Consider the following 25,563-nt stretch of genomic DNA (forward strand, 5'->3'; position numbering starts at 1 on the left):
AGTTATGTGAACACTAAGGTTTAAAGGGAGCATAATATAAACCAGATTATGAGAAAATACCCTGAATAGCGGAAAACGTGTTCAAAATTGTACTAGGGGAGGTTTAGTTAACGTATGCGATTTTAATCCCAAGAAACAGAAGCCAGTTTTAAGTAGTCTAAATAGGGAATTTTAAACATGTGGGAGACAGTGGTAAGTTTCATAAACAAAATCATGTTCAAGACAACATTAAGCAAACAAAAATCAAAAATGACTTAGCTTGGCTTCCTTACGGTATAAAAAAATTAAAAACAAACAAACCCAAAGTGTACAGACTACATTCTCGTTGTACCCAAATTACATATATAATATACATATTGTATACAAATTTAACTACTAAAATACACATTTATATCAATTTTGGCATTTCTATCTCAAAAAATGCCCAAGATATAAAATTATTCTTAAAAATCACAAACAGACCAACAAACAGAAATCTAGGCATTTTAGACCATACTTAAACGACATTTTATGTTTGTCTTAGCCCAAAGGAACAAGTCCAGAAAATATGTCCAGACAATTTGGAACACCCTGTATACAAATATATATTCAGCATACCCAGAATATTGCAGTTTACTATCTTATGTGTAAATTAATAGTTGAAATTAGGAATGCAATAGTTTAGACCAATGAAGCTCAACCAAGCCCTGATAAATAATTTCTAAACACGTCAATCCAGGGTGAATACTAATAAAAGAAATCAGTTCGAGAGTAAGTAACTCCCGAAGAACCATAATAACCGCTACGTCACCGACCCCCGTGGAGCATCTGGAATTGAAGGGAGGTGAAAAATATAAAAGACATTTCCATTGTTGTAAAAGTCCACTTGCATCTCATCCGTTGATCATCTACCTACCTTACCTCTCTCGATATTCAGGTAAATAAATACTTTGTATGACAGTTGGAGAAAAACTTTAATTTTAATTTTTGTGTAATTTTAATAATGACTCTGCAGGTTGACTTAATAAGAGTGTTAAATAATAATTCTAGTTAATTTTGAACCGTATATCTATGATATAGTATGTTGATATAGTATGTTGCATGATATAAGACATGTTAGTGTGGCGTAGTTTTGATCATGATACCTAATAAAACATACAAAACGGTTGTATCGAGACTATATAAAACAAGTTTATAAATGGCACCACACAGTGTAGAATCATTGCGCTCATCATAATTATGCGTTATTTCACAAATTAAAGTTTTTACAAGTCATCTTTTTTATTACAGGGTGAATGAAATTTAGTCACTTCGTTGTAACAATGTACCTCGAAGACTTTAAGATTTAGTACATTTAGATATGTTAAATAGTATATTTTAATATCACCAAAGTTTAATACTATGTCGTCTCATTGGAAAAGGCATTCTTATTGCGTAATTTGAGATATAATTGTCACTCTTCAAATACCTTTTAAGACATTTGGCCAACAGGATTATTTATTATATTGCTTGCATTTTGAGAATTGTTGTGTGTGTAAACCACAGATTTAAGAGAGTAGGAAGTAGAAATTATAGTAGTAGTAGACTAAAGGTAGAGGTGGGTAAACATAAGCTGAATTACTGTGTTATATGTTGTGTTAGTAAAAATGCCATTATTTTGCCTAGTAGACTGCACTGCCGCAATCAAGTTGAGGTTTAGAATAAGGTAATACAAACTCAAAATTCTGCCCAGCGTTTATGGGTTCTCTCTATTTACAATCACGTGTTATCTTACTAACCTCAGAATTATTTCAATTAATAAAGTACATACTGTGACATTAAACCTGAATAGACATTTTTCGGGAGAAAACTGTTGATTTTGAATATTGCAAGTAGACATCTCCGACATGTGTAAAATCGAAAGCATGTTTTGATGTGTTTCGTTTTGTGTCCGGTGACGCAGAGAGTGACTAAATAGTTCTCTCTTCCTCTTGTGGTAAGTTACGACACAAGCTAGAAGAGACCTTTAGTCTGATTTTTGGGGGTGGGGTGAGGGGTTAGAACCAGACATCTAAATTATTTTGGTATCTGATTAGGTAAAGTGGATGTATTGACAGTTTTAACTGAATTGTTTATTAGTTATTTATTTAACTTAAATTGATCTAAAATAATCAACAACAATAATGACATTTTATATAATTTAATCACCATCTCAATAATTGATGAAATCATACTAAACGAATGAATTATTTTGGGTACAAAATATTTCTTATTTACGGAACAAATCGGAGGAGGCTAAATGACCTAAAGTTCCCCATTTATCTCATATATCTGATGATAAGAAAGGGGGCTTAGATTTCGTAAATAGGTGAATTTGTTGCCATCAAAAGCCTTTTAAAAGAGGCTGACATACAACAAAATGTGTGATCTACAACAATGAAACACAACTTTTAATTTCAGGCGTTGGTTATACACCGATATCTTTATATGTATATAAATAATCAATGATTATGCTGCTATACAGTGACTATTGAGTAACCACAAGTTTATGTTTCCAGTATGCACAAAGGCATTGCATTATTAGTCCTGTCTGCAGTGGTGTGTCTCCAATATGTTGATGCTGTAAGATATCAAGTCGACCGGGATATCGAGGCACAGGTCAGTTTACATTGACTTTGATACTGCAAGCAGACGTCTTATCCTATTTTAAATCTTGTGTTAGTGTTACATGAACCTTGTGTTTGTGTGTGTTTGAAGGTGCAGTTGTGAGATTAACGTGTTTGTCTTCTTACCGTATTTTAAGACAAATTGTTACAATTCATGTCTTATATACTTCATTGATAACTAATTGTACCAGAGAACCAGCACATGTTTATATTATCTTCTTATCTTACTAATATTATAAATGTGAAAGTTTGTGTGTTTGTTTGAAGTTCAATCACGCATTAACTACTGGACGGATTGGGCTGAAATTTGGCATGATGATAGCTTACATTCCCGATTAACATATAGGCATATTCTTATCTCAAAAATACTTTCGGGCTCCGCCCCAGTGGCTCTGTAGTTCCCCATGTTAACCTTATGAGTATTCATATTTAGAGGGAATAAAAGAATTTAGTCAGCTGTTTCAAATAAAAAGGGTTGTTCTATGATATGCAAAAGCATTCAAGTTATCAGATTTACCAACAGGGTACAGCACTATTTTTTTTGTATTTATGAAAACAGCTATAATATAACTTAATTTTTTAGTTGGATACATTTTTGTTTTGAAATAATTTTTTGTACAAGGCAAAGTTGTATTTGGTTTTTTACAGAGGTATTGAATTATTATTACAAATTGTTGTCTTTGTCCACAGTATGTCCCTTCTGCTCCTGAACTGGCCAGTTGGATACTTGAGCTGGCTCAAAGGAACGATCACGCACACAAACGCAACTCTGAGATCATCAACTCCCTCCTCGGCCTACCTAAAGTCCTAAATGATGCTGGGCGGAAGTAAACAATACATCACCGTTAATGTTTTTTTCTTACTTAATTTTTCAAATTACATAACTTATTTTTGAAAAATGTTTCATTGCACTTTCTGGACTAAATGTTATTATGCTTAGTAAAAGAGTCAAGGTTATTAAATAAAAACCCTCTAGTAAAAATTTCCATGGATGATAATAGTACTATTACTGAATAAAGAGGTTGATTTTTTCAATGACTTTGATTTCTTTGCAGCTGAATGATTAACTGTATAATCTCTCAATAGGAATGACAGAATTACGTTATATAGTGTTTGAGCGATTTTTAAAAATCACTGAGAGTAACATTGGTATGCTTAGGTTAAGAGAAGAATTAAAAATTTTTTTTTACTATGTAAGCCCAACAGGGAAAGTATAATAAAATTGAGCACAAATGGAGACAATTGATAATTATTTAAATACAATTATAGATATTTTTTAAAATAACTTCTGAAAAAATAGCATTGCTGTGTATATGTTGGGAGAGAAAGGTGGTACCTATACCAAATACAAGGTGACAGTTAATACTTCTATAGACATACCAGAAACAAAAGAACCCTGGGCCATTTCGAGCCGCGCAGGTTTGAAGGGTACGCCACACCTACCGGCGCGAACCACGTGATCTTTTTGTTTCTGCACTGGTTGTTTTGTTCTTGGGATCTCTATACCAGAGCCACCTGGTGGCTGTACAAACACTAATCAGGCAGAATTGGTGATAATATCCTTCCTGTCAGAAACATCTACAAACATATCCGAACTCAATGAAAATTTAGGCTACATGTACACAGCACTAATTGATGTTAACGTTAATTAAAAAATGTTACTTTATGTATGGTTACACAAAAACTAATGTGTTAAGAACATTTGTATTACTCACAAGATTTGAAATATTACCATACAACCTTGTCACATTTTAGTGCACCTATTGCTCGAATTCGAGCAATTGCAAAGTATTAGGCGTTATATTTCAAAGTGAATAACAGTAACAATTTCCGATGACTTAAAAGAGTCAACTCAAAGATAATCAATCACTCCAATCCAGTTATCGAAACTGAAAACAAACTCATTCTAAAAACGAACGTTCTTTTATGTATCATGTGTTTACTATGAACAGCTGTAATTATTACAGTAATACAAATTATTCGTCTGTTTAGTAAACAAATTACTTTCTTCATAAGAAATACTATAGATAAAACATACTCCCTTAGTAGATTACTCATCCTTATGGAACAGCTGAAGGCAATTTTATTGTTAGTTCATGTACGGTTTATGTAGAGGTCGTGTTTTGTTTACAATTTGTTTCCCGTTATTACAGCCATTTAAAACCTCGTTTAACCAAATAATACGATCTAATCATAAACAATAACTTGTCCCCTAGTTATATAACCAAACAGTAAAGCACAAATCAAGAAATTAACCCTAAAATAATGGAAACAAAGTTTCATCGACACTAGCGCCTTTGTGTCACGTACATGAACTAGACACGAAAAACGTGCTTCAAAATTTACAATGGGATGAGAAGTCTACTTGTGTTGGTTAGTCTATGGAAATACAATGGGATTTTGATGGCCTGTGGGGCAAGGCCCGAGGACTTTTATTACAGGAATTGGTGAAAGGGGGCGCCTAGACAAAAAATACCTACTTAATTTTGACATTGATTGTAAAATCTGCCCATTATTAACGGAGGAGTAGTGTTTTGTAGAAATCGCCTTCTTCACGTATTATATATAAGAATTACAGTAATCTGTAGGCCTACTTCGATTAGTAACAATTATTCTGAAATATCATTTTTCAAGCCTAAAGATGTGCAACAATATAATACAGCTTTCAGTGTCACACCCCATGGAATAGTATTTATTAGCATAGCAAAACTAACATGTTTTTAGTAGTGAATTACAATATTTTACAAAAGCATTATAAAGTGTGAATAGATTAGGATGGCGTATGAGTGGGATGAAGGAATGGCTCCTGTTAACTATGATAAAATATACTTAAGAAGAGCTGTAATAAACGATCTCACTTTGTACCTGGATTAGTGAAGAATGACGTGAAGCCGCTGGAGCTAGTTCTACTCCAGTTCAGTCCAATTGGGACATACTGGATTGAATCCATTTATAAAGCCATACATATACATATATAACATCTTCCTCTTCAAACAAATAAAACTTCCTCTTCACTTTTCAAATTTTTAAATGATATATAAACAACATTCTCTTCTTAAAATAATAAAACTTCTTCTCTAGTTTAATAAATTTGAAATGACAAATAAACATCTTCTGAGATAAATAACAAAATTAAACAAAACTTCTTCTATTTACAACTTGTTTACTTCAGTTTTCTTATTGTTTATATCTTTCAGGGGTTCGGATAGTCCTTCCTGAACGAGTAGTCCTACGTTGAGGGGAAACTATCTCCCTTGGAGTTATGTGTTCTTCTTGGCTACACATTTCATCTTCTGATGGGGTCTTAGTTGGAGAAGGGCTGTTGTGGGGACTGAGAGTGGGTGACTTACTAGTTTGTTGGGGTGTGACTTTGATCCATTCTCTGTTCCGCCTGAACTGACCTGAAGGTGTCTTTACGCTGTAAGACCGGTCTGATAGTTGTTTACTGATTGAACCAAATTCCCATTGATTATACTTGACATTTGGCCTTGATTTTACGATTACACCTTGACCTACTTCCAATTCTGGCAGATTCTTGGACTTTCGGTCGTAATATCGCTTATATTTCTTCTTCCTTTCAATAAGTTTCGACTTCACTCCACTTGGTACTTCGGGTGACAACAAACTCCTAGTTACTGGGATAGTAGTTCTAGTCCTTCTTGACATGATTCTTTGAGCTGGGCTAACACCCACATCCTTAGCAGGCGTATTTCTAATTTCTAAAATCGCCAGCCACAGATCCGCATCATCACGATCAATCCTACGCAAAGTATTTTTGGCAATTTTTACAGTCGCCTCAGCTTTCCCATTGCCTCTTGGATGATAAGGAGATGATGTTTTGTGTTCAAAATCCCAGTCTTTACTAAACTTCAACCAATCTGAACTAACAAAATTCGGTGCATTATCAGTCGTTACGCTTACTGGCACACCCCATCTACTGAAATTCTTTTTGGAAACACTGATCAAAGTTTCTGAGGTCATGTTTGGAAGCTCATCTAATTCCCAAAAGTCAGAGTAGTAATCCACAGTTACCAGGTAGTTTTGTCCTCTAAAATCAAACACATCCATAGCTATGTGTGTCCAAGGCAGGTCTGGAGTGTCAGGAGTTTGCATTGGAAGGTGTTGCTGCTCTGGAGAGTTAAGAAGGCAGGCTGTACACTTCTCAATACACTGCCTGATGTCTTCTGACATACGAGGCCAATATAAAATTTCACGAGCTTTACGCAAAGAAGCTTCAATTCCTTGATGACCAGCATGAATTCTTTGTAACATTTCTGGCCTCATAGCTTTAGGCACAACTAAACGGCTACCTCGAAACACTATTCCATCAAAGACCACAAGTTCATCTCTAAAGCCCCAATATTCTCTTATTGACAAATCTAGGCTACTTTTCAGTTTAGGCCATCCAGAGATGATAACCGATGTAAGTTTCATTAACACTGGATCCTGCAGCGTTATTCGCCTAATCTGGCCCAGTCGTTCACTCGTGACATTTAGATGTTTAGTGGGATCCACCTTTTCCATCCTTTTAAACATGTTCTCTTCTTCAATCATCTTATAAACATGAGAGGTTTCTATGTCTTCTTGATTCCTACTACGATTATCATAAGGTATTGCTGCTCTGGACAATGTATCTGCCAAGGTCATTTCTGATCCTTTTTTATATTCCAACTCGAAGTTGTACTTTTGCAACTTCAACATCATACATTGAAGACGCTTAGGTGCACTAAGCAAAGCTTTTTTGAAGATTGTTACCAGAGGTTGGTGATCTGTCTGGACGGTCACATCTGATTTTCCACTGATATAGTAATGGAACCTGTTACAAGCAAACAAGATTGCTAAACATTCTTTTTCTATCTGTGCATATCTCCGTTCTACCGGGGATAGCGTTCGTGACGCATACGCTACAGGTTGCCCGGATTGGAGAAGCGATGCGCCTAGGCCTATACTACTTGAGTCACACTGTATAGTCAGTGGTTCATGGACATTGAAGTATCTTAATACTGATGCGTTTGCAATGCTTTGTTTAATTTTATCAAAGGATCGATTATGAGTTTCGTCCCAAATCCAAGCTGACTCTTTCTTTGTTAACTGTCGGAGTGGTTCACAGAGGTCCGAAAGTGTGGGAACAAAACGGGCTAAATAATTAACAAAACCCAAAAATCGTTGGACATCTTTCACATTTTCTGGTTTCTTCATTTCAGTGATGGCCTGTACTTTAGACAAATCGGGACGCAATCCTGTGTTCGACAAAACATGTCCCATAAAAGATACTTCTGTCTGCCTAAGCTTCATCTTCTTTCTATTTAACTTTAGATTCTTCTCCCTTGCTCGTAAAAGCAACATCCTCAACTTCCTATCATGATCTCTTGAGGCTTCTTCTCCTGTGTCACCACAACCATAAATCAATATATCATCCGCGATCACTGCAACTCCTTCAAGATCATATAGTACTTCATGTAGTCTACGTTGGAACTCTTCTGGCGCGGGAGCTAGGCCAAATGGCAGGCGTGTCCACCTATATCTTCCATGTGGTGTCCAAAATGTTGTTAGCTTGCTCGACTCTTCATCTAGTTTTACTTGCCAGAACCCATTCTTTGCATCCATCACTGAGAAAACTTTAGCCTTAGATAAGTCTGGTAAAATGTCATCGATCGTTGGAATTTGATAGTGTGATCGCTTAAGAGCAACGTTACGCGGTCGTGGATCAAGACAGATTCGCATCTTGCCGTTACGCATAACGACTACAATATTGCTAATCCATTCAGTAGGAGCATTCTCCTTTACAATAATGCCTTGACATTCTAACTCATCAATCTTTTCTTTCAACTGCTTACGAAGCGGTATGGAAACTTTGCGCGGGGAGTTTTTAACAGGATCCACAGTAGCATCTACTTCTAGGTGAAAAATTCCTGGTAAACAACCAAGACCCGTAAACACATCATCAAATTCATCAATTATATCATTGTCCTGCTGGTTAGTATTATTTGACAGCGAAGTATCAACATCTTCAACTTTGCACAATTGTGCTTTTACCTGCAAAATCTTTAGCTGTTTACAAGTCTCCGCAGAAATAAGGGGTCTTTGATACGCAGGAATGTCGACAATTTGAAAAGTCATACAATACACCTTATCATTAAAATAGCAAACAAGATCAGTCTCACCCACTGGTTTTATAGTGTTGCCACTGTAGCACCTCAAAATAGTACTAGAATCTTTAAGACTAGGCTTGCTGAATTCTGAAATTAATTGCTTTACGAGCGATTTTATCAAAGTCAGATTTATGCATAACATTACACGAAGCACCCGTGTCAAGCTGACACTCAAAGTCACAAAAAACCTGGTCATGATCGAGAGTAGGCCTAGGCCTTGTACTGAAAGTTAGGTTAGTTACCCATTGTTTCTTGTCCGAAGCTGAATTAGATTTACTAGCTAAATTAAGGCTCTCAATTTTGTACAAAGATTCTGAACTACTGTCAGTTTCGTCAACAATGTTAACAGAGTGTTTGTTATCAGCAAACTTATTTTTTCTGGGTGCATTAGGCCATTTATTAGGTCTTGACTCGGAACTGTTACACATTTTTGAAAAATGATTTGGTCTATTACACCTATCACAAGTTTTTCCATAAGCTGGACATTTATCTCTTATCATTTCATGATTGTTCCCACAAAAAAGACAAGTTCTCCTATTTCTAAAACTAGGGAAATGTGTTGGCCTACCTTGGCTCTGATGTTTTCTTTCCTTCATAAAAACCTTGTTTACCTCCTGTTGCTGTTCACATGCACCTTCATTTTTACTGATATGCTTCAACTGGTTATCAGTAGCCTCGTGAGCCCTGCATATATCAATGGCCGCAGACAAGGTTAGTTTGCTATCCGACAGAAGTTTCTTGCGGAGACTTAGATCTGAAACACCTAAAACTAACTTATCTCGAATCATTTCAGATTCTAGAGCTGAATAATCACAAGTCGTGCTTAACTGTCTCAACCGGCATACGTACTGTTCTATCTTCTCATTCGGTAACTGATTAGCTGACCCAAACACATATCGCTCATAAATAACATTTTTTTCCGGTTGAAAATATTTATCAAAGCCTGCTATTATAGTCTTCAATTTATCTTCTGTGCTGTCATCATCGCCTAGATCTAAACTAGTGTAGATTTTAAGGCAGTCCTTGCCTATTACAGACAGAAACGTTGCTACTTTAACTTCTTCATCTTTATCATTCAGCCCAGTGGCTATTGAATAGTTTTCGAATTGAAGTTTGAAAAACTTCCAATTGTCTAGGACATCACCCTTTATTTCCATAGATGATGGTGGAGGCAAATTCATAGTTAAATTTACCAACGTACTAGGCTTTACAAGTTCATCCTCAGAACCAGCCGTCTGAGATCCTTTAGGCATTTTAAAAATTCAAACAAATAAATGTAGCTTAAATGCATAAAAAGAAGTTAAATATTTACCAAATCAACTTGTCCTAAATAAACTAAGCCGATATTTTAGGCTTGGTAGTATTAGACCTACTCTTAGAAAAATCTCACAAACTAGGCATAGGCCTACAATTTTTTAGCCTTTTAAATAGTTTATATTTTGTTCACACTTGTAGGCTAGTAAATTAGGCATAGAACTGTATATTAATTTCATAGCAATGCATTTTCAACATAAGTTTAACTAATTTCAAACATCAAAGTAGAGTTGGCCTAGGCTTACTTCTTTCCTGTCAAAACTTGAACTTTTCTTGCACTCTCAAACATGAAAACTTCCATGACCTACTTTCAATTTTATGCCAACTGATTGGGCCTAGCCTACTATAAAAAGATCTAAAGTGCATATAAAAATTGAAAGTTTGTAAAAGAAAAATCCAACAGAGCTTTTAGTGGTAATTTACAATTAATGAGCTCTAGAAACAAAATTGAGATTTTCTGAGTCTAGCGTTCCGACACGTTTTGTGTTAAAACTTACTACCTTGCCGTGTATTTCAACCACGAAAAACAGACTTTTTAAAACTCGCACAGATTAAAAGAAACTTCACTTTTTCATCTATTATCATATATTCTTCAAGAAATCAATAATGGTTGGGTTTTATCACCGCTGCCACCATGTTAACTATGATAAAATATACTTAAGAAGAGCTGTAATAAACGATCTCACTTTGTACCTGGATTAGTGAAGAATGACGTGAAGCCGCTGGAGCTAGTTCTACTCCAGTTCAGTCCAATTGGGACATACTGGATTGAATCCATTTATAAAGCCATACATATACATATATAACAGCTCCCAACAACACGGAGAGACAAGAGTCCCATTACTTGGTGTGATAGTGGTATTTATATTAAATCAATACAACGGTTGATCCATAAAGCCACTGTGACTTGCATCCAAATTTCCCGACAAAATGTATGTCACTACTTTCAGTCTGAGATATTGCTCAGTGGTTGTAATGTTCGCCTAGTAATTGAAGGTTGGCGGTTTGATCCTGAGAAAAGTGTGTAGCGAATCTGAACCCAGCTATCCTTAATTATTGTGATTTTAATAAATGGTCCTAGCTAATGAAACAGCTTTCCTTAGTAAGTGTGGTGAGTGCTTCAATACTGTTGAAAACCAGCTGAAAGTATAACTTTGGTTTTGTTTAAATGAGTTGCTATGGTTACCTAACAGTTCATTCCTGGTTTTAATTCATACACTTATGTTTTTGTCATGCTCATTAAATTCTATTTTCTATCAGTTTCTTGAATAATTTTATCATAAAAGTAACAAAAATAGTTAAAGAAGAACCTACTTCTTCAGTGGTGACCCCGACGTGATCATTTTTTTACCAAAATTTAGCAAAATTGCAATGTCTACTACTCAAGAAGGTAACTCCCTAGAACGAATTACTGTGAAGATTCCACAATTTTGGCCAGCAAATCCTGAGCTGTGGTTTGCGCAGGTCGAGACCCAATTCTCCTTGGCTCGGATCACATCTGATGAAACAAAATTCTTTTATGTTTGTGGAAATCTTGATGCTAAATACGCTGCTGAAGTGAGAGACATCCTCACAAGACCACCAACCGAGGGAAAATACGAAAAACTGAAAACAGAATTGATACAACGCCTAAGCTCTTCACAGGAACAGAAGACCAGACGTCTCCTGGAACATGAAGAAATGGGAGATCGAAAGCCCTCGCAGTTCCTCAGACATCTTCGTGCTTTGGCTGGTACCGTTGTACCTGACACTGTGCTGAAAACTCTGTGGTTGAGTCGTCTGCCTTCATCAACTCAAGCCATTTTAGCAACACAAAAGTCGTCTGAGCTTGATGCACTAGCCGAGTTGGCTGACGCCGTGCTTGAAATTAGCCCGCATCATCAAGTTACAGAAGCAGCTGTCCCTACTAACAGTCCCAACTCTATGGAAGTAATGATGGAGCGACTGACGATCCTGATGACATCTAAAATGGGCGAAATCGTAAGCACTCTTCAGCACGACATTTCAACTATCAAAGAAGATCTGCGGAGTAATCAAAGTCGTCGTCCAACATGGAGTTCAAGTCCGGTTCGGCGATCAAGATCACGCTCCAAGAGCACGACAAGAGACGATGTTTGCTGGTACCACAAGCGATTCGGTAATGCAGCTACTAAGTGCACCAGGCCTTGCAGTTTCCAAGCCAACAACTCGGGAAACGATCTCGGGAGTCTCTAATGGCGGCCAGCGACTCCTCCGATCTACAGACATCTCGCCGCCTCTTCGTCACAGACAAGGTAACAAAACAACAGTTCCTCATTGACACTGGAGCAGATGTTTGCGTCTATCCACGAAAAATGCTTTCAGGTAAAATACTAAAATCTGACTATACACTATACGCAGCAAACAACACCGAAATTGCCACTTACGGGTTGCATACCTTATCTTTGGACCTAGGCCTACGCCGAGCATTTGTGTGGCGTTTTATCATAGCTGATGTTGCCAAACCGATCATTGGAGTTGACTTTCTTCATCATTATGATTTATTAGTGGATGTTCGACGTCAGTGTTTGATTGATCAGGTAACCTCTCTCGTTTCCACTGGTCGCGCAACATGCTCCAATTTGGTAAGTGGTATTAAAGCAATAAATGCAAACCAACCAAATGTCTACATGCAGCTCCTCCAATCATATGCGTCCCTTATTCGACCGGCAGGTAAACCTTCTGTCCCTGTCAAACACCAAACAGAACACCATATCCAGACAACCCCAGGACCACCAGTCTTTAGCAAACCCCGTCGTCTAGCCCCGGACAAGTTAAAGTTAGCCAAAAAAGAATTTGAGGGTATGGTCCAGTTAGGTATAGCTAGACCTTCTTCTAGCAGCTGGTCATCCCCTCTTCATATGGTTCCCAAAAAAGGAGACGAATGGAGACCATGTGGAGACTACAGAGCCCTAAATGCCAGAACCATTCCTGATCGCTACCCTATTCCTCACATTCAGGACTTTTCTCTAAATTTGCATGGTAAAAAAGTTTTCTCTACTATAGATCTTGTTCGTGCTTACCATCAGATCCCTGTAGCTCCTGATGACGTTCATAAGACTGCTATAACAACACCTTTTGGTCTTTTCGAATTTCCTTTCATGTCTTTTGGACTTTGCAATGCTGCCCAAACCTTTCAACGTTTCATTGATGGTGTACTCAGTGGCCTAGACTTCTGTTACCCTTACATTGATGACATTCTCGTAGCTTCAGAATCCGAAGAACAACACCTCATTCACTTACGACAATTGTTTGACCGCCTATCCTCTTTCGGAGTCTTTGTCAACCCAAGTAAGTGCAACCTAGGAGTTCCCATGGTTAGTTTTCTCGGATATCAAGTTTCCGGAGAAGGGATAAAACCCTTACCTGAAAAAGTGAAAGCTCTTGACTGTTACCCCAAACCAAAGACTGCAAAGGAATTAAGAAGATTCACTGGTATGCTAAACTTTTATCGTAGATTCCTACCCCATTCAGCGTCCCAGCAGAGCACACTAAATGACCTTCTGAAAGCCAATCTAAAAGGTAATATGCCTATTAATTGGACTACAGAAAGTGAACAAGCTTTTGAAACTTGTAAAAAAAGCCTCAGTGAAGCCGTTATGTTGTCTCACCCTGCACCGAATGCCTCACTTGCAATCTTCTGCGATTCATCAGACTATGCTGTAGGAAGTGTATTGCAACAAAAGGTAGGACAAAACTGGCAACCACTATCTTTCTTTTCCAAAAAGTTAAGTCTAACTCAACAGAAATACAGTACTTATGACAGAGAACTAACAGCAATTTATCTTGCCATTAAGTATTTCAAACATATGCTAGAAGGAAGACAATTCATAATTTTTACAGATCACAAGCCTCTGACCTTTGCTTTCCGTCAAAAACCTGATAAGTGTTCTCCAAGACAGTTCCGTCACTTGGAATATATTGGACAGTTCTCAACTGACATTCGCCACGTTTCTGGACAAGAAAACGCAGTTGCAGATACCTTCTCTAGGATAGAAGAAGCCACTGCCTCCTTAAACTTCCAGGCTTTGGCAGAGTCTCAAGCTCAGGATGAAGAACTACAACACTATTTAGAAACAGAATCCAACCTAAAGCTCAAGCAAGTGCTGCTACCAGGAACGGAAATCTCACTTTATTGTGATGTATCTACTTCAAACCCCCGTCCTTTTGTCACAAAACAATTTCGAAAAAATGTTTTTTACAGCTTGCACAACCTGTCTCATCCCGGGATAAAGGCATCCACAAAACTGGTTAGCCAACGTTTTGTTTGGCCTTCAATGAAATCGGACTGTCGTTCTATGGCTCGCTCCTGCCTCTCCTGCCAGAAGTCAAAGATAACACGTCACAGTTCAACCCCAGTTGGTACGTTTGTTCCACCATCTTCTAGATTCGAACACATCCATATTGATCTAGTTGGCCCATTACCTGTTTCGGAAGGTTACAGGTATTGTTTGACTTGTGTTGACAGATTTACACGTTGGCCTGAAGCAGTTCCACTTGAGAACATAGAAGCTGAAACTGTAGCTCGTGCATTATTCACCAACTGGATTTCAAGGTTTGGAACGCCACTGCGCATAACCACAGATCAAGGTCGACAATTTGAATCATCTCTTTTCCAGCAGTTAACACAGTTAACTGGATCAACACGTCTGCGAACGACTGCCTATCACCCTGCTGCCAATGGACTCGTTGAACGCCTTCATCGACAACTCAAGGCAGCCATAAGGTGTCACACAACAGATCGTTGGACCGAAGTATTGCCAGTGATACTGATGGGGATCAGAGCTGCGTGGCGCGAAGATATGCAAGCTTCCTCTGCAGAACTCGTTTACGGTCAACCTCTACGACTTCCTGGAGAGTTTATGACGCCCAGCCAAGATGGACATCAATTGGATCCACAAAACTTCGTAAAGAGCTTACGTCAGCACTTCAACAACCTGCGTCCAGTCAGTGGAACTAGACATGGTGCGAAGACGCCATTCGTTTTTAAGGACCTCGCTACATGCACACATGTCTTTGTGCGGACTGACATCCCCAAGGGAGCTCTCGAACCCCCATACTCTGGCCCTTACCCTATTATCAGCAGAACCACCAAGACTGCCGTTGTGGTGATTAAAGGCTGTAATGTGACGGTATCCATGGATCGACTCAAACCGGCATACTTTTGGTCCGAATATAAGAACGATGGATATGCACCAAATAGGACAGAAAGCAACAAATCAAGCATGGATGATCCTGATGAGCATGGATTAAAACCTGCGATTAAGACAAAATCTGGAAGACATGTACGCTTTCCTGTACGATTTCAAGTATCATGATTTACTTAAATTAAATCATTAGCAGGGGGGTACTGTGGTGAGTGCTTCAATACTGTTGAAAACCAGCTGAAAGTATAACTTTGGTTTTGTTTAAATGAGTTGCTATGGTTACCTAACAGTTCATTCCTGGTTTTAATTCATACACTTATGTTTTTGTCATGCTCATTAAATTCTATTTTCTATCAGTTTCTTGAATAATTTTATCATAAAAGTAACAAAAATAGTTAAAGAAGAACCTACTTCTTCAGTAAGTAACAAAGCTACACAAGGCATCTTACTTCTTTCTACACTCATCCTTCACTCGTATTTGAGATGATGATAAAAATAATAAAACAATAACATTCTCAAGAGTGGTCATCTTTACCCAAGTAGATTGTGGATCGGAGTACTGTGCCCTCTATTCCACACAGTGAGTACAGTTTCATGCTGTATTTCTGACGTTTGTGCTGGATATATAGGCAGAACTACAAACTTCCACACCATAAACCCACTCTTCATTTACTGACCAGTATTTTCCTTGATTTTGTAATGTAAGTTGTCAGACTTTTGTCATTATCACAAAAGTGGAGGCATCTTAAAAATAATAAATCTGTCACGAGGCATTTGCTAAAGAAGCGTTGAGATAGAATAAACAATTGGGTTTTAATTCATTGTCATTGAACCAAATGTGCAGCAGCAAACAAATAAAGGTCTTGAGTTCAGGAACAGTAAGAGGTTTCTACTTATTTATTATTTTGATTCAACTCCATAAAAAATCCCCCTTCCACACTTATAAGTACATCTTTTACAATGCTATCTGGCACAATGTCATTGTGAATCAGAAGAAAAAAACCATCAAGAGACTTACTGTTAGCTAAAAATATCCATAAGTAATTTTTTGGGATGAACTGTGAAGAAGCAGAAGGCGATTATGATGTTATTATTACCATGAAATGCCTAAATACAGTCATACTAAACACAATGAATTTAACTGTTATACAGGGTGTTTATTAAAAAACTTTTACAACTTCAAACAATCATAAAACCTTTAACTTTCCACTTAAAGCTACAAAATAACAATTAAAGTTTAAAAAATCATTTCAAATTTTGGTACAGGAGTCAAACTAACTTCAACGTGTTTTCCATTATTTGCAAGCAAATAATCAAGTCTAAAATCCAGTTCATAAAAAAACACAAAGTAGCACAAAGGGCTAGACTATAACTATGTAGATGATGATGAACTATCTGAAGCCATAAAACAAAACACGGATCTGATCAAAATGAGTCTTGAGGAACAAAAGATTTCTATCAGAAGAATAGAATGTCTAGAATAAAATTTCCTAGAATATAATTTCCCAGTTGAACCACATGGCAAAAGGTATAGACTATGACAGGGTGGTCTGAAATCAAAACTACAGAGATATTAACAAAAGGTATGTACAGTACTTTATATGTTAGGTTTGCAATGCCCAAGTAGATCATGCTGCACAAAGAGCTAGACTATGGCCTCCCCCGGCTGATATACTGAATGCTGGATGCGGAAGACAGATCTTTTGAGGGTTGACAACATTATCTATTGTTCCTGTGCCACAGTTCCCATGTTCATTCCACCCCCAACTCCAAACTTCACCATTTTCTGCAACACAAATGCAATAATCTGTATGATAAATAGTAAAGGCAAGAATATAGAATGGGATGTCTATTGCCTACTTCAGTTGGATATATTTGAGCATAACTGCAATACTCACCAAGCAATGCAAGGTTGTGCTCAGATCCAAGTTCCAGCTGTTTGACACCTTGTAGGCTGATCAGCTGATTGACATCAGCCACCTGGTCTTGACCACAGCTGTGTCCCAGCTGATTATAGCAATTCCTGCCCCAACTCCTCACTCTACCTCCTGGCAGAAACAACATGCTTTAGGGACAAGACACAGAGCCATAATAAGGAATCAGTTAATGGTATAACGGATATGGGAAGCTGCACTAGAAAAACTACTCTGTATCCATCTTTAACTGTTGGTTCAAAAGATTTATGATTGCGACAACTAAAAAATGTTAACCCTTTGAGTGCCTTGAGCGGGTAAAACAATGTTATTTGAGGTTTGCCAGGCCTAGGTTGCAAGTTAACTTTTAATCCTAACCTGAGACCATTGCAGAATGAGTCCACCCAGCTCTGATGACTACATCAGCGTCGTCTGCAGTCGTAATGAGTTGAGGAGTGGGGATGAGCGAAGTGCCTTCCCCTAGCTGTCCCCTCCGGTTGTCCCCCCACCCCAACAGTCTTCCGTCTGACGTCAGAGCCAAAGTGTGATGTTGTCCACACGCTACTTGTACCACTCCTTCCAATGAGGCCACTACATACAAATTTTAAAATATACATGTAATATATTCACCTTATAGATTTAAAAACTATCCAGGTTTAGCTATAAAGTTTCTAAATTGAAATATTACCTTAGTCAACCAGCTCCTGTAGTCTAACAAATGTTACGGCCATTTCAGCATCACTGTGCCATCATCAGACAGACGTTGCGCAATAAGGCGTCGTAATTATAGCACAAAAACGTGAATATCACTCGAAACACACACATAGTCAAAACGGGTTTAAAAAAAAAACAGACCTGTTGAGGTACGTATATTTCCACACTCGAGCAAGTAGCTGACTCATAAAGTACTTATGAAGTATAAAGTTTCTAGATCCACCTCTTCAACATCTTTACTCTAGCTCCAAAATAATTTGAGATTCACTTGGTAGGATTAGACTACATTGCAACTTTGAAACCACACAGAGCAGATTCCTAGGAGAATTTTAAAAATCCATATAGACATTGGCACTCGCTGATATGGTATTTTTCACAATGCAAAATTTGAAAAGGATGGCTTTAATCGTCTAGGAGGAGTTTGCATATAAGAAAATGAATAAGAGTCAAAGTATAAGAATGCTCGCTCTTGCTCAATCAATATGAAACTGCAGAGGATACGTCGTTGTTGTATCAGTGGCTATTGTAGGCCTACCTGTTGCAGTTAAGAACAATTTACTTGTCAGAGTTAGATTTGAATTTTGTAACTCTCCGTTGAATCTCGAAACTGAAATTTTTCTTAGCCTAAGTTTTAGTGATTTTGAGATGTATGAATCAATTTTGACACATCACTTGATCAAATGTCACGTTATTGCCAAGTTGTTAGTCATTTGTCATATTGTTGTGTCGCTAGGGAAAAAAGACAGACAGAAAGCAAGTTTCCTAGGTAGGTAATTATAGGTAGGCTAAGTAATAATTAGGTAGTTATAAGCTGGTGAAAGAGAGAGAATATGATCAATACCAGTTCAGGACATGGAATGTGTTTAGCGATCAAAGGAAGAGTAGGATACAAATGTGGTAGTGTCTACTGTAGCCAACTAAAATACACCTTAATAGATGTAGCAATTAGCGAATGATTAAAAACGCATAATAAGCAGGCCTATTCAAAGCACATAAATCAAATCCTAACCTCTTTCCCAAGAGTCACAATCTTTGGTCGGTACCTTGCTGTCTTCTCCTAGGATGCCAAGTTGTCCTCTCTTCCCCGTTCCACAGACAAGTACGTGGCCGGCTTGTGTGACCAAGGCTGCATGTCGTAGTCCGGCTGATACCTGGGCTACATTCTGCATGGGTAAAACGACTGGGTGTGAAGTAGTGAGCACCTAGAACAGGAAAACCCTTAAGTCACAGAGAACGGGATGATTTTACAAATATTTACAAATATTTAACAAATATTTACTGACTTGGTTGAAATGAAATATTTACTATTTGAATTTGGGCAAGGCCCCACTAGAAAAACAGGCCATGCTGCAACGCAACACTACGTCACAGTGGTGGATAGTTGTACTAAACTCTTACCATTAAAATCTTACAAACAGCCAGCTTGTTTATTTACCTAAAACATATGGGAATGGTGATGGCACTGAATTTATCAATGAAATCTATCCACTAGTGTGACGTCATGGGTCCTGCAGCATGGCCTGTTTTTTCTAGTGGGGCCTTGATTTGGGTTGGCGTAAATATTACAATGTAAAAAAGCGGGAGCCTGGATAATTTGATATAGCCCTACTAAAAAAAAAACTGAACACTGTTTTACAATTTGCAAACTATGGAATCATAGGAAAGTCATAGAACACCACCAAGGAGAAGAAATAGAAATAATGTTTTGTTTTAGAATTTATAATCGTTATTATAGACAACCTAATGTGACTATGAGTAAGCAGGCTATTTGCAGAAAACATTGAAAAAAACAAGATCAGCTTTTGAAAAATGATAAGATATTAACAAGAAATGTTGATTATATCGATCTGTTGTACATCTTGAGTATTTCCATAATCTTGGAGTCAAATCTTAAATTATGACTGTTATTCGTTTTAAAATAACACCTGTAATACTTAGCAATTGCTCGAATTCGAGCAACAGATACACTATTTAAAGTAAATTTACAAAGGAAGTGTATAATAAATCTTGAGTGTATAATAAATGTTTTGAAATAAAAACTAAGCAGAAGTTTTACATTTTATCATGCATCGTTAATTACTTAGTCGATGTGGTTATTTTATGTTAAACATTAACCCTTTGAGTGCCAACGTCCGGGGAACCGGACGTTTTTAAAACGAGCCAAAAGTGCCAACGTCCGGCCGACCGGACGTTTTTAGAACGAGCCAAAAGTGCCAACGTCCGGCTGACCGGACGTTTCGTAATGATCGAACAGCTGTCATAACAACCGAATAAATACTCGGATTCTTTTAACCCATATATTAACATTGAGTCGAAAGTTGCTAGATGCGATACATCGATTTTCGTTGGTCGAAATATCGAAAATTCGATTTTTACGAAATTTTAACCTAAAAATCGCCAGATCGCGCTCGGCATTTTTAGCGCGACCTTCGGGAAAAATCATCGGCATTTTTTGAGCGTTACTTTTATTTCTCGCCTGGCACTCTAAGGGTTAAAAATACACAAATAAGAAAAGTTTCACAGTAAAATAATTTATTTCAACATTCTATAACGTACCGGTAACTAAAAAGTTTTAATTATTATAGGTAACCTTATAACTGGTTTTAAAGGCCTGGTACATTGCAGAATTGACTGGCAAATAAGTCATCGAAATGTTAATATTGCGTACCGGCTTAGTGATAAATCACGATCAGCTGTATTGAAGTAAACAAAAATCACCAGTAAATGGCATTTAATGTTATTCTTATGGAAAACATTTTACGTTATATCTAATTTTCAGTTAAAATTTGAGGAATTTCACTATTATTCCCGCCCTCACGGGATCAAGACCTTTAATTTGACCCTTCTCCCGTTGTTCTACCACTTCTAAAGCGCCCACAATTTTGACACAAAGAATCGCCTTACGTAATTAAAATATAGATTATTCTACTAACGCATACAGTAAGATAAAAAATCTAGTTTTAGTTCGAATTTGAACAATTAGCCACTAACCCATTGATGACTTGTGTGTAGCTCAACCCTGCAGTTCGCCACGAGTAGCCTAAGTTGTACTGCTAACATTGCTAACCCACTGGCCCTAAACTAGAATGTCAAATCCAACCTCTGATTGTAGTGTCGTCAAGTGCTTACTGGTAAACAACCCATTCGACCGACAGTGACATGGTAATTCAGTTGGCTAAGGGGTTACACTAAGGAGTGTAGATTTAAGGTCTTTCTACACGAGCGAGCCTAGACATATGTGCGATCCATTTTGAGTTTGCTAATGTTTAGCTTAGCTGGTGTGGAGGGATCGCTCTCAATGAACCGTATCAGGCTTGGGTAAAATCTAACGGCATTATTGAGTTTAGTACGGATAACACTCAACGAGCTTGTTTTGCTTCTTTTTATACTATTATAGAAGAGGAGGATGCAGATTTATCTTTTTTGGCTTTTATTTTGGTTGATAAAGGACATATCGTATTGAAATACATTGGCCTATAAATGACAAATTACATAAATGGATATAACATAAATGTACCTAAGTGGACGTTAGGTGGTAACAAGACCAGGGTTTGGACCGTTCCCTTTCAAAGCCAAACAATGCCACTGGCGTAAAAACAAAAACAAAATTATCGACACAGAAATAACAGAAATTCTGTTGTCAATGGGGTTGAAGTGATTGAATATAAATTCTTTATGGATAGACTTTTAAGGTCACATAATCTGGATTTGTGGTCTTGGGGAGACAAACATTATCTATTCACTAACAGGTTTGGCCTCAATGTAACATCATCATTTTTTAACAGAGGGCCAGGGTTACAAGTGACCATGAGATTGCATCGCAGCTGGAACAGCTTGTTGTGCACAGAACATCATCTTAATGTGACTTGACTTCCGTACAGTTGACGAATTGAATCAATTAAACTAAACCATTTAAACTGAATAATCCTAATTTACAATCCTTTAACATACTTGTATCAATTGAATCCAACTTATTTTTTAAAACCAATCATAACATAACTATCTTTTAAAATAGGCTAAATAAATATAAATTTTTACCTTGCTTTTTGAAATGCCCAGTTGACCAGCTTTATTTGACCCCAACACTATGAGCTGTCCATTTACTGTAAAATAACTCGACTCCCACCCACAAGTGACATCAGTTACCCTCATTTCTCCGAGGGACCTCATTTTGGACAGAACAACTGTGTTGTTTGCACAATCCGCCAACTGTCCGTGACTGTTGGACCCAGCTCCAAAAACATTGCCCCCAGAGTCTTGGGCAATAGTATGCCCACCACCGGCTTCAATTTTTACAATGTCATCAAATCCATCAGGTATCTTCGCTTCAGTTGGGTACAAACACTGCTCACTTTGAATGCCATGACCCAACTGCCCATACGAATTTGCACCCTGAAATGTAAAAGAAGATTAATTGTTATAGTTTATGGTTCACTGTGGTAGTCTTCAAAGTACCGGTAAACATAATAAATTTAAATGTTTAGTACCGGTACTTATATTTAAGTCTGTCCCTAATTAATACAAAATATATAATACATTTAAAATGCCTCCGTCACAGCAAAGCGGCAGATTAAGCGAATTTTCATTTTACTAATTGGATTTTCACTAAAAAATGTTGTATTTTATTCCATATTCAAATACTGTAACATTTCAGGCCTAAGTTAGTTTAAGGAGTTAGGCTACTCAGGTGTGCTGCTACAGGGAATTTAATTTTGATTTTTTGTGTTTTTTTTTTGTTGTGAAATGTTTAGTATGAAACTAATAAATGTTCAGAATGCAACCAACAGATGCCCTTAACAGTTTAAGAATAACCAGAACGGAAATTATTAATTTACAGTTTTTTGTTCTCCATAACTAAGTTGTAGTAAAAACTGATTCATAGATTTTACGTAGATTTTAGGATTCATAGATTTTAGGACTCTTATTTAAGTCACTCATGCTCCACAAAATTAACTTATGTAGCCTAGAAAGGTATTGCAAAATTTTTTGTTTCAAAATTTATAGCGTAAAAATGGGAAAAACCAATTTTAACCTAATAAACCTCTCAATAGACCACTGTTCCCATATTGTATGATCATGCAGGTTCGTGAACTTGTTCGAAAAGTAGGCTAAACTTGTTTGAAAAATGCAGGATTAAGTTAGGCCTTATTACTTGTTCTTTCTAAATTTTGGGAAGGGTAAGTTACAGTTCCACAGAGAACCTACAACGTATTATCGGATCAAATTTTAATTCAATATAAGTTAGCAAAACATCGATCAAAATATTTCAACACTCAATGTCAATAGCCTATTGGTTCTTTGTTATAGCATAGGGTCTATTTCTGACTTATTAATGAATTAGAATGAAAGAAAAGGTTCACAAATATATGCAGGATAATATGAAGTAGGCCTATCGACTTTCAAATTTGACAACACGTACAGATACCGTATACTTAGGCCTACCTATGTACTCCAAGAAAAGTGAAATGAATCGGTGATGTGATTAAGTTAAAGCCTAGGCCAAACCATCTAATATAATTTACGACTCTTTATTGGGCACTCAACATATTTTAGAGATATATAACTTATATAGTAAAAAATCTGTATATTATTAACTTATATTCTTGCAACTGGGCTACTTTATTTTTTCAACTAGGCTACCTACACTAAGCCTACATCACAAATTAATTATTTACCCATGAGAAAAGCTTCATGACGGATCAACTTCTCCTAAAATTAAAGTTGCCAACTATTTGAATTTTTCTTTAAAGATAACTTAAACATTTAGGTGTTAAAAAATAAGTTTTAATTGGAAAATAATTCTGGAAATCGTAATTTCGTAAAACATACAGGTTATGTTATAGTTTAGTTAGTTTGAGTTTGTTTACTTCAGCTTCAGCCCTGATTGGATTGGATTGAGTGGTTATGGTTGTTCTGACTTTTTCTTAAGCTAGTATTGTTACTATCATTACCATGAAGCTGGTTCTTACCTCAGTAATAATTGATTTTTAAAATTACATTTTCATTATAATCACGTGGGCATGCAAAAATCAATTGACTAACGTCCATATTACTGATAGCTTGGTTTACTTATTTTAGTATTCGTATCCTTGTTGAAGGATCGGCTGTTAAATTACAATTCACATTAGGTTAGTCAGCTCAGCTTCCACTGAATATTTGAAATTGAACTCTAAAAGTAAATCAAACAAAAGGGAAAGGGGGAAATTACCTTTTAGTAAAAATTCGCATCCGCCCCAGGTCATAAACCTTAAAATAACATATCAATCGTAACAATTGGTTAAGTAGAACGGCTGGTACAGGGATATTACAGAGAAACCCCTTATTGTACTAAGTACATAAATAGATAAGCTCAAAGTCACTATAAGAACCAAACAGTGAATTATTTTATAGCAGCAATATAAAAAAAAAATACTGATGATTTATAATAAAATAAAACAACTCCTCCCTCTTAACAATTTTAAACTACATAATTTCCTTCCCGTTCTCTGTTTTCCTCTTTCAAAACCACCATAAAACAACCAAATGAGTACAAACATAAATTAAATTAGGCTAAAATATGTCTATTGTAAATTATAGCCTAGTTTAGGTCACCGGTATATCAAATATCATAGTAAAAAAATCCCAAGAATAATTTGATAGCAGGGCTCATTAAACTGCAAATTGGCTTTTCTTATTGTTTTTCATTCTTGCTAGATCAATATCTATAGGAGCAGAGGAATCACAATGCAGTTACAGGTATTTTAACCTTTTTACAATACAATATTTACAGTTTCCAGCCATCTAATTTTCAAGATCGTTCTCAAACATTTTTGTTTATGCATACTAGCAATTTGTTATACATTTTATTACTAATTTTTTAAATGTTTAACAGCCTTACAATTCGTACACTTTCGGCATTTGAATTTAAATTCTCAATTTGCTTTTTACTAAAACTTGATCGCTAGATTATGTTAAGTACACTGAAGGCACAAATGACTCTGTTTGTTCTTTTATTCTACATCATTTCCAGTTCCTCGATTGTTATCTATGATGCTGAGGTACAAGATATAGAGCCTACTCGGTACAGTACAATGCGTTTTAATTAATTATTTTTTACCATATCGGATTAGCTAATTTATGCTAAATACTGTACAAGCCTCCAAATTAATTAACATACCCCCAACTACTGTTGTTACAATTGTAAGAAATACACTATTACCTTTAATACACTGACTTGTTAGTTATTTTACAATAAATTCATAGCTTGTGATTACTAATTACTTAAGTTAAATCCTGACCAATTACACATCACCTTGTTGCAGTGTTGGGTGTTCACTGCTAGTTATGACCTATTAATTAATTCCTGGTTCACCCAGCGGATCCATCTACACATCCGGCTGCCCAGTGGTTTTACTCTTCATGAATTTCACATTGTGAACTCGTGATTCATACATGGTGCAATTTGGACAGTAATTTTACTTCATGCTCTTATTGTTTCAAGTCAAGAGTTAGTGAGTTTTCCGCTGTAATATTAGCAAAATGATCTAAAAATTTCAGTAGATGACATTACTCTACTTCTACTGTTCTTCAGAAATTTAAATGGAACAGTTCTCTAGTTCTACTCAATATTCTGGACACACATCAGTATTTTGGTTGTAATTGTCTGTTCTGTTAGTCAATTGGTTAGTGCTTCAAATGTGAA

The 25,563-nt window shown here is 36.7% G+C and overlaps 5 protein-coding genes across 5 annotated transcripts; 2 read left to right on the plus strand and 3 right to left on the minus strand.

The window, feature by feature from the left end:
• The first annotated feature begins 807 nt into the window (after window positions 1-807).
• On the plus strand, window positions 808-3,659 carry LOC129001524 (pigment-dispersing hormone peptides-like). Its single transcript, XM_054428847.1, has 3 exons — window positions 808-916; window positions 2,517-2,616; window positions 3,315-3,659. The coding sequence occupies exons 2-3, from the start codon at window positions 2,518-2,520 to the stop codon at window positions 3,453-3,455; spliced, it is 240 nt and encodes a 79-aa protein (XP_054284822.1). The 5' UTR covers window positions 808-916; window position 2,517; the 3' UTR covers window positions 3,456-3,659.
• A 2,142-nt stretch (window positions 3,660-5,801) lies between these two features.
• Window positions 5,802-8,744, minus strand: LOC129000558 (uncharacterized protein K02A2.6-like). Its single transcript, XM_054427520.1, has one exon. The coding sequence runs from the start codon at window positions 8,742-8,744 to the stop codon at window positions 5,802-5,804; it is 2,943 nt and encodes a 980-aa protein (XP_054283495.1).
• Window positions 8,745-8,847: 103 nt separating this feature from the next.
• On the minus strand, window positions 8,848-10,886 carry LOC129000559 (uncharacterized). Its single transcript, XM_054427521.1, has 2 exons — window positions 10,591-10,886; window positions 8,848-10,232 (listed from the first exon to the last, which is right to left on the minus strand). Exon 2 carries the CDS (start codon window positions 10,027-10,029, stop codon window positions 8,848-8,850), a length of 1,182 nt encoding a protein of 393 aa, XP_054283496.1. The 5' UTR covers window positions 10,030-10,232; window positions 10,591-10,886.
• A 575-nt stretch (window positions 10,887-11,461) lies between these two features.
• On the plus strand, window positions 11,462-12,304 carry LOC129000560 (uncharacterized). Its single transcript, XM_054427522.1, has one exon. It carries the CDS (start codon window positions 11,462-11,464, stop codon window positions 12,302-12,304), a length of 843 nt encoding a protein of 280 aa, XP_054283497.1.
• A 4,133-nt stretch (window positions 12,305-16,437) lies between these two features.
• On the minus strand, window positions 16,438-23,712 carry LOC129001012 (secretion-regulating guanine nucleotide exchange factor-like). The gene is made up of 6 exons (XM_054428141.1): window positions 23,558-23,712; window positions 21,921-22,274; window positions 18,892-19,084; window positions 17,547-17,759; window positions 17,154-17,303; window positions 16,438-17,041 (listed from the first exon to the last, which is right to left on the minus strand). The coding sequence occupies exons 1-6, from the start codon at window positions 23,573-23,575 to the stop codon at window positions 16,884-16,886; spliced, it is 1,086 nt and encodes a 361-aa protein (XP_054284116.1). The 5' UTR covers window positions 23,576-23,712; the 3' UTR covers window positions 16,438-16,883.
• Window positions 23,713-25,563: the final 1,851 nt, after the last annotated feature.

This window comes from Macrosteles quadrilineatus, unplaced genomic scaffold (genome assembly GCF_028750875.1).
Source record: "Macrosteles quadrilineatus isolate MER2022 unplaced genomic scaffold, UCM_ALF_1.0 Scaffold_8__2_contigs__length_117827958, whole genome shotgun sequence".
Taxonomy (NCBI): domain Eukaryota; kingdom Metazoa; phylum Arthropoda; class Insecta; order Hemiptera; family Cicadellidae; genus Macrosteles; species Macrosteles quadrilineatus.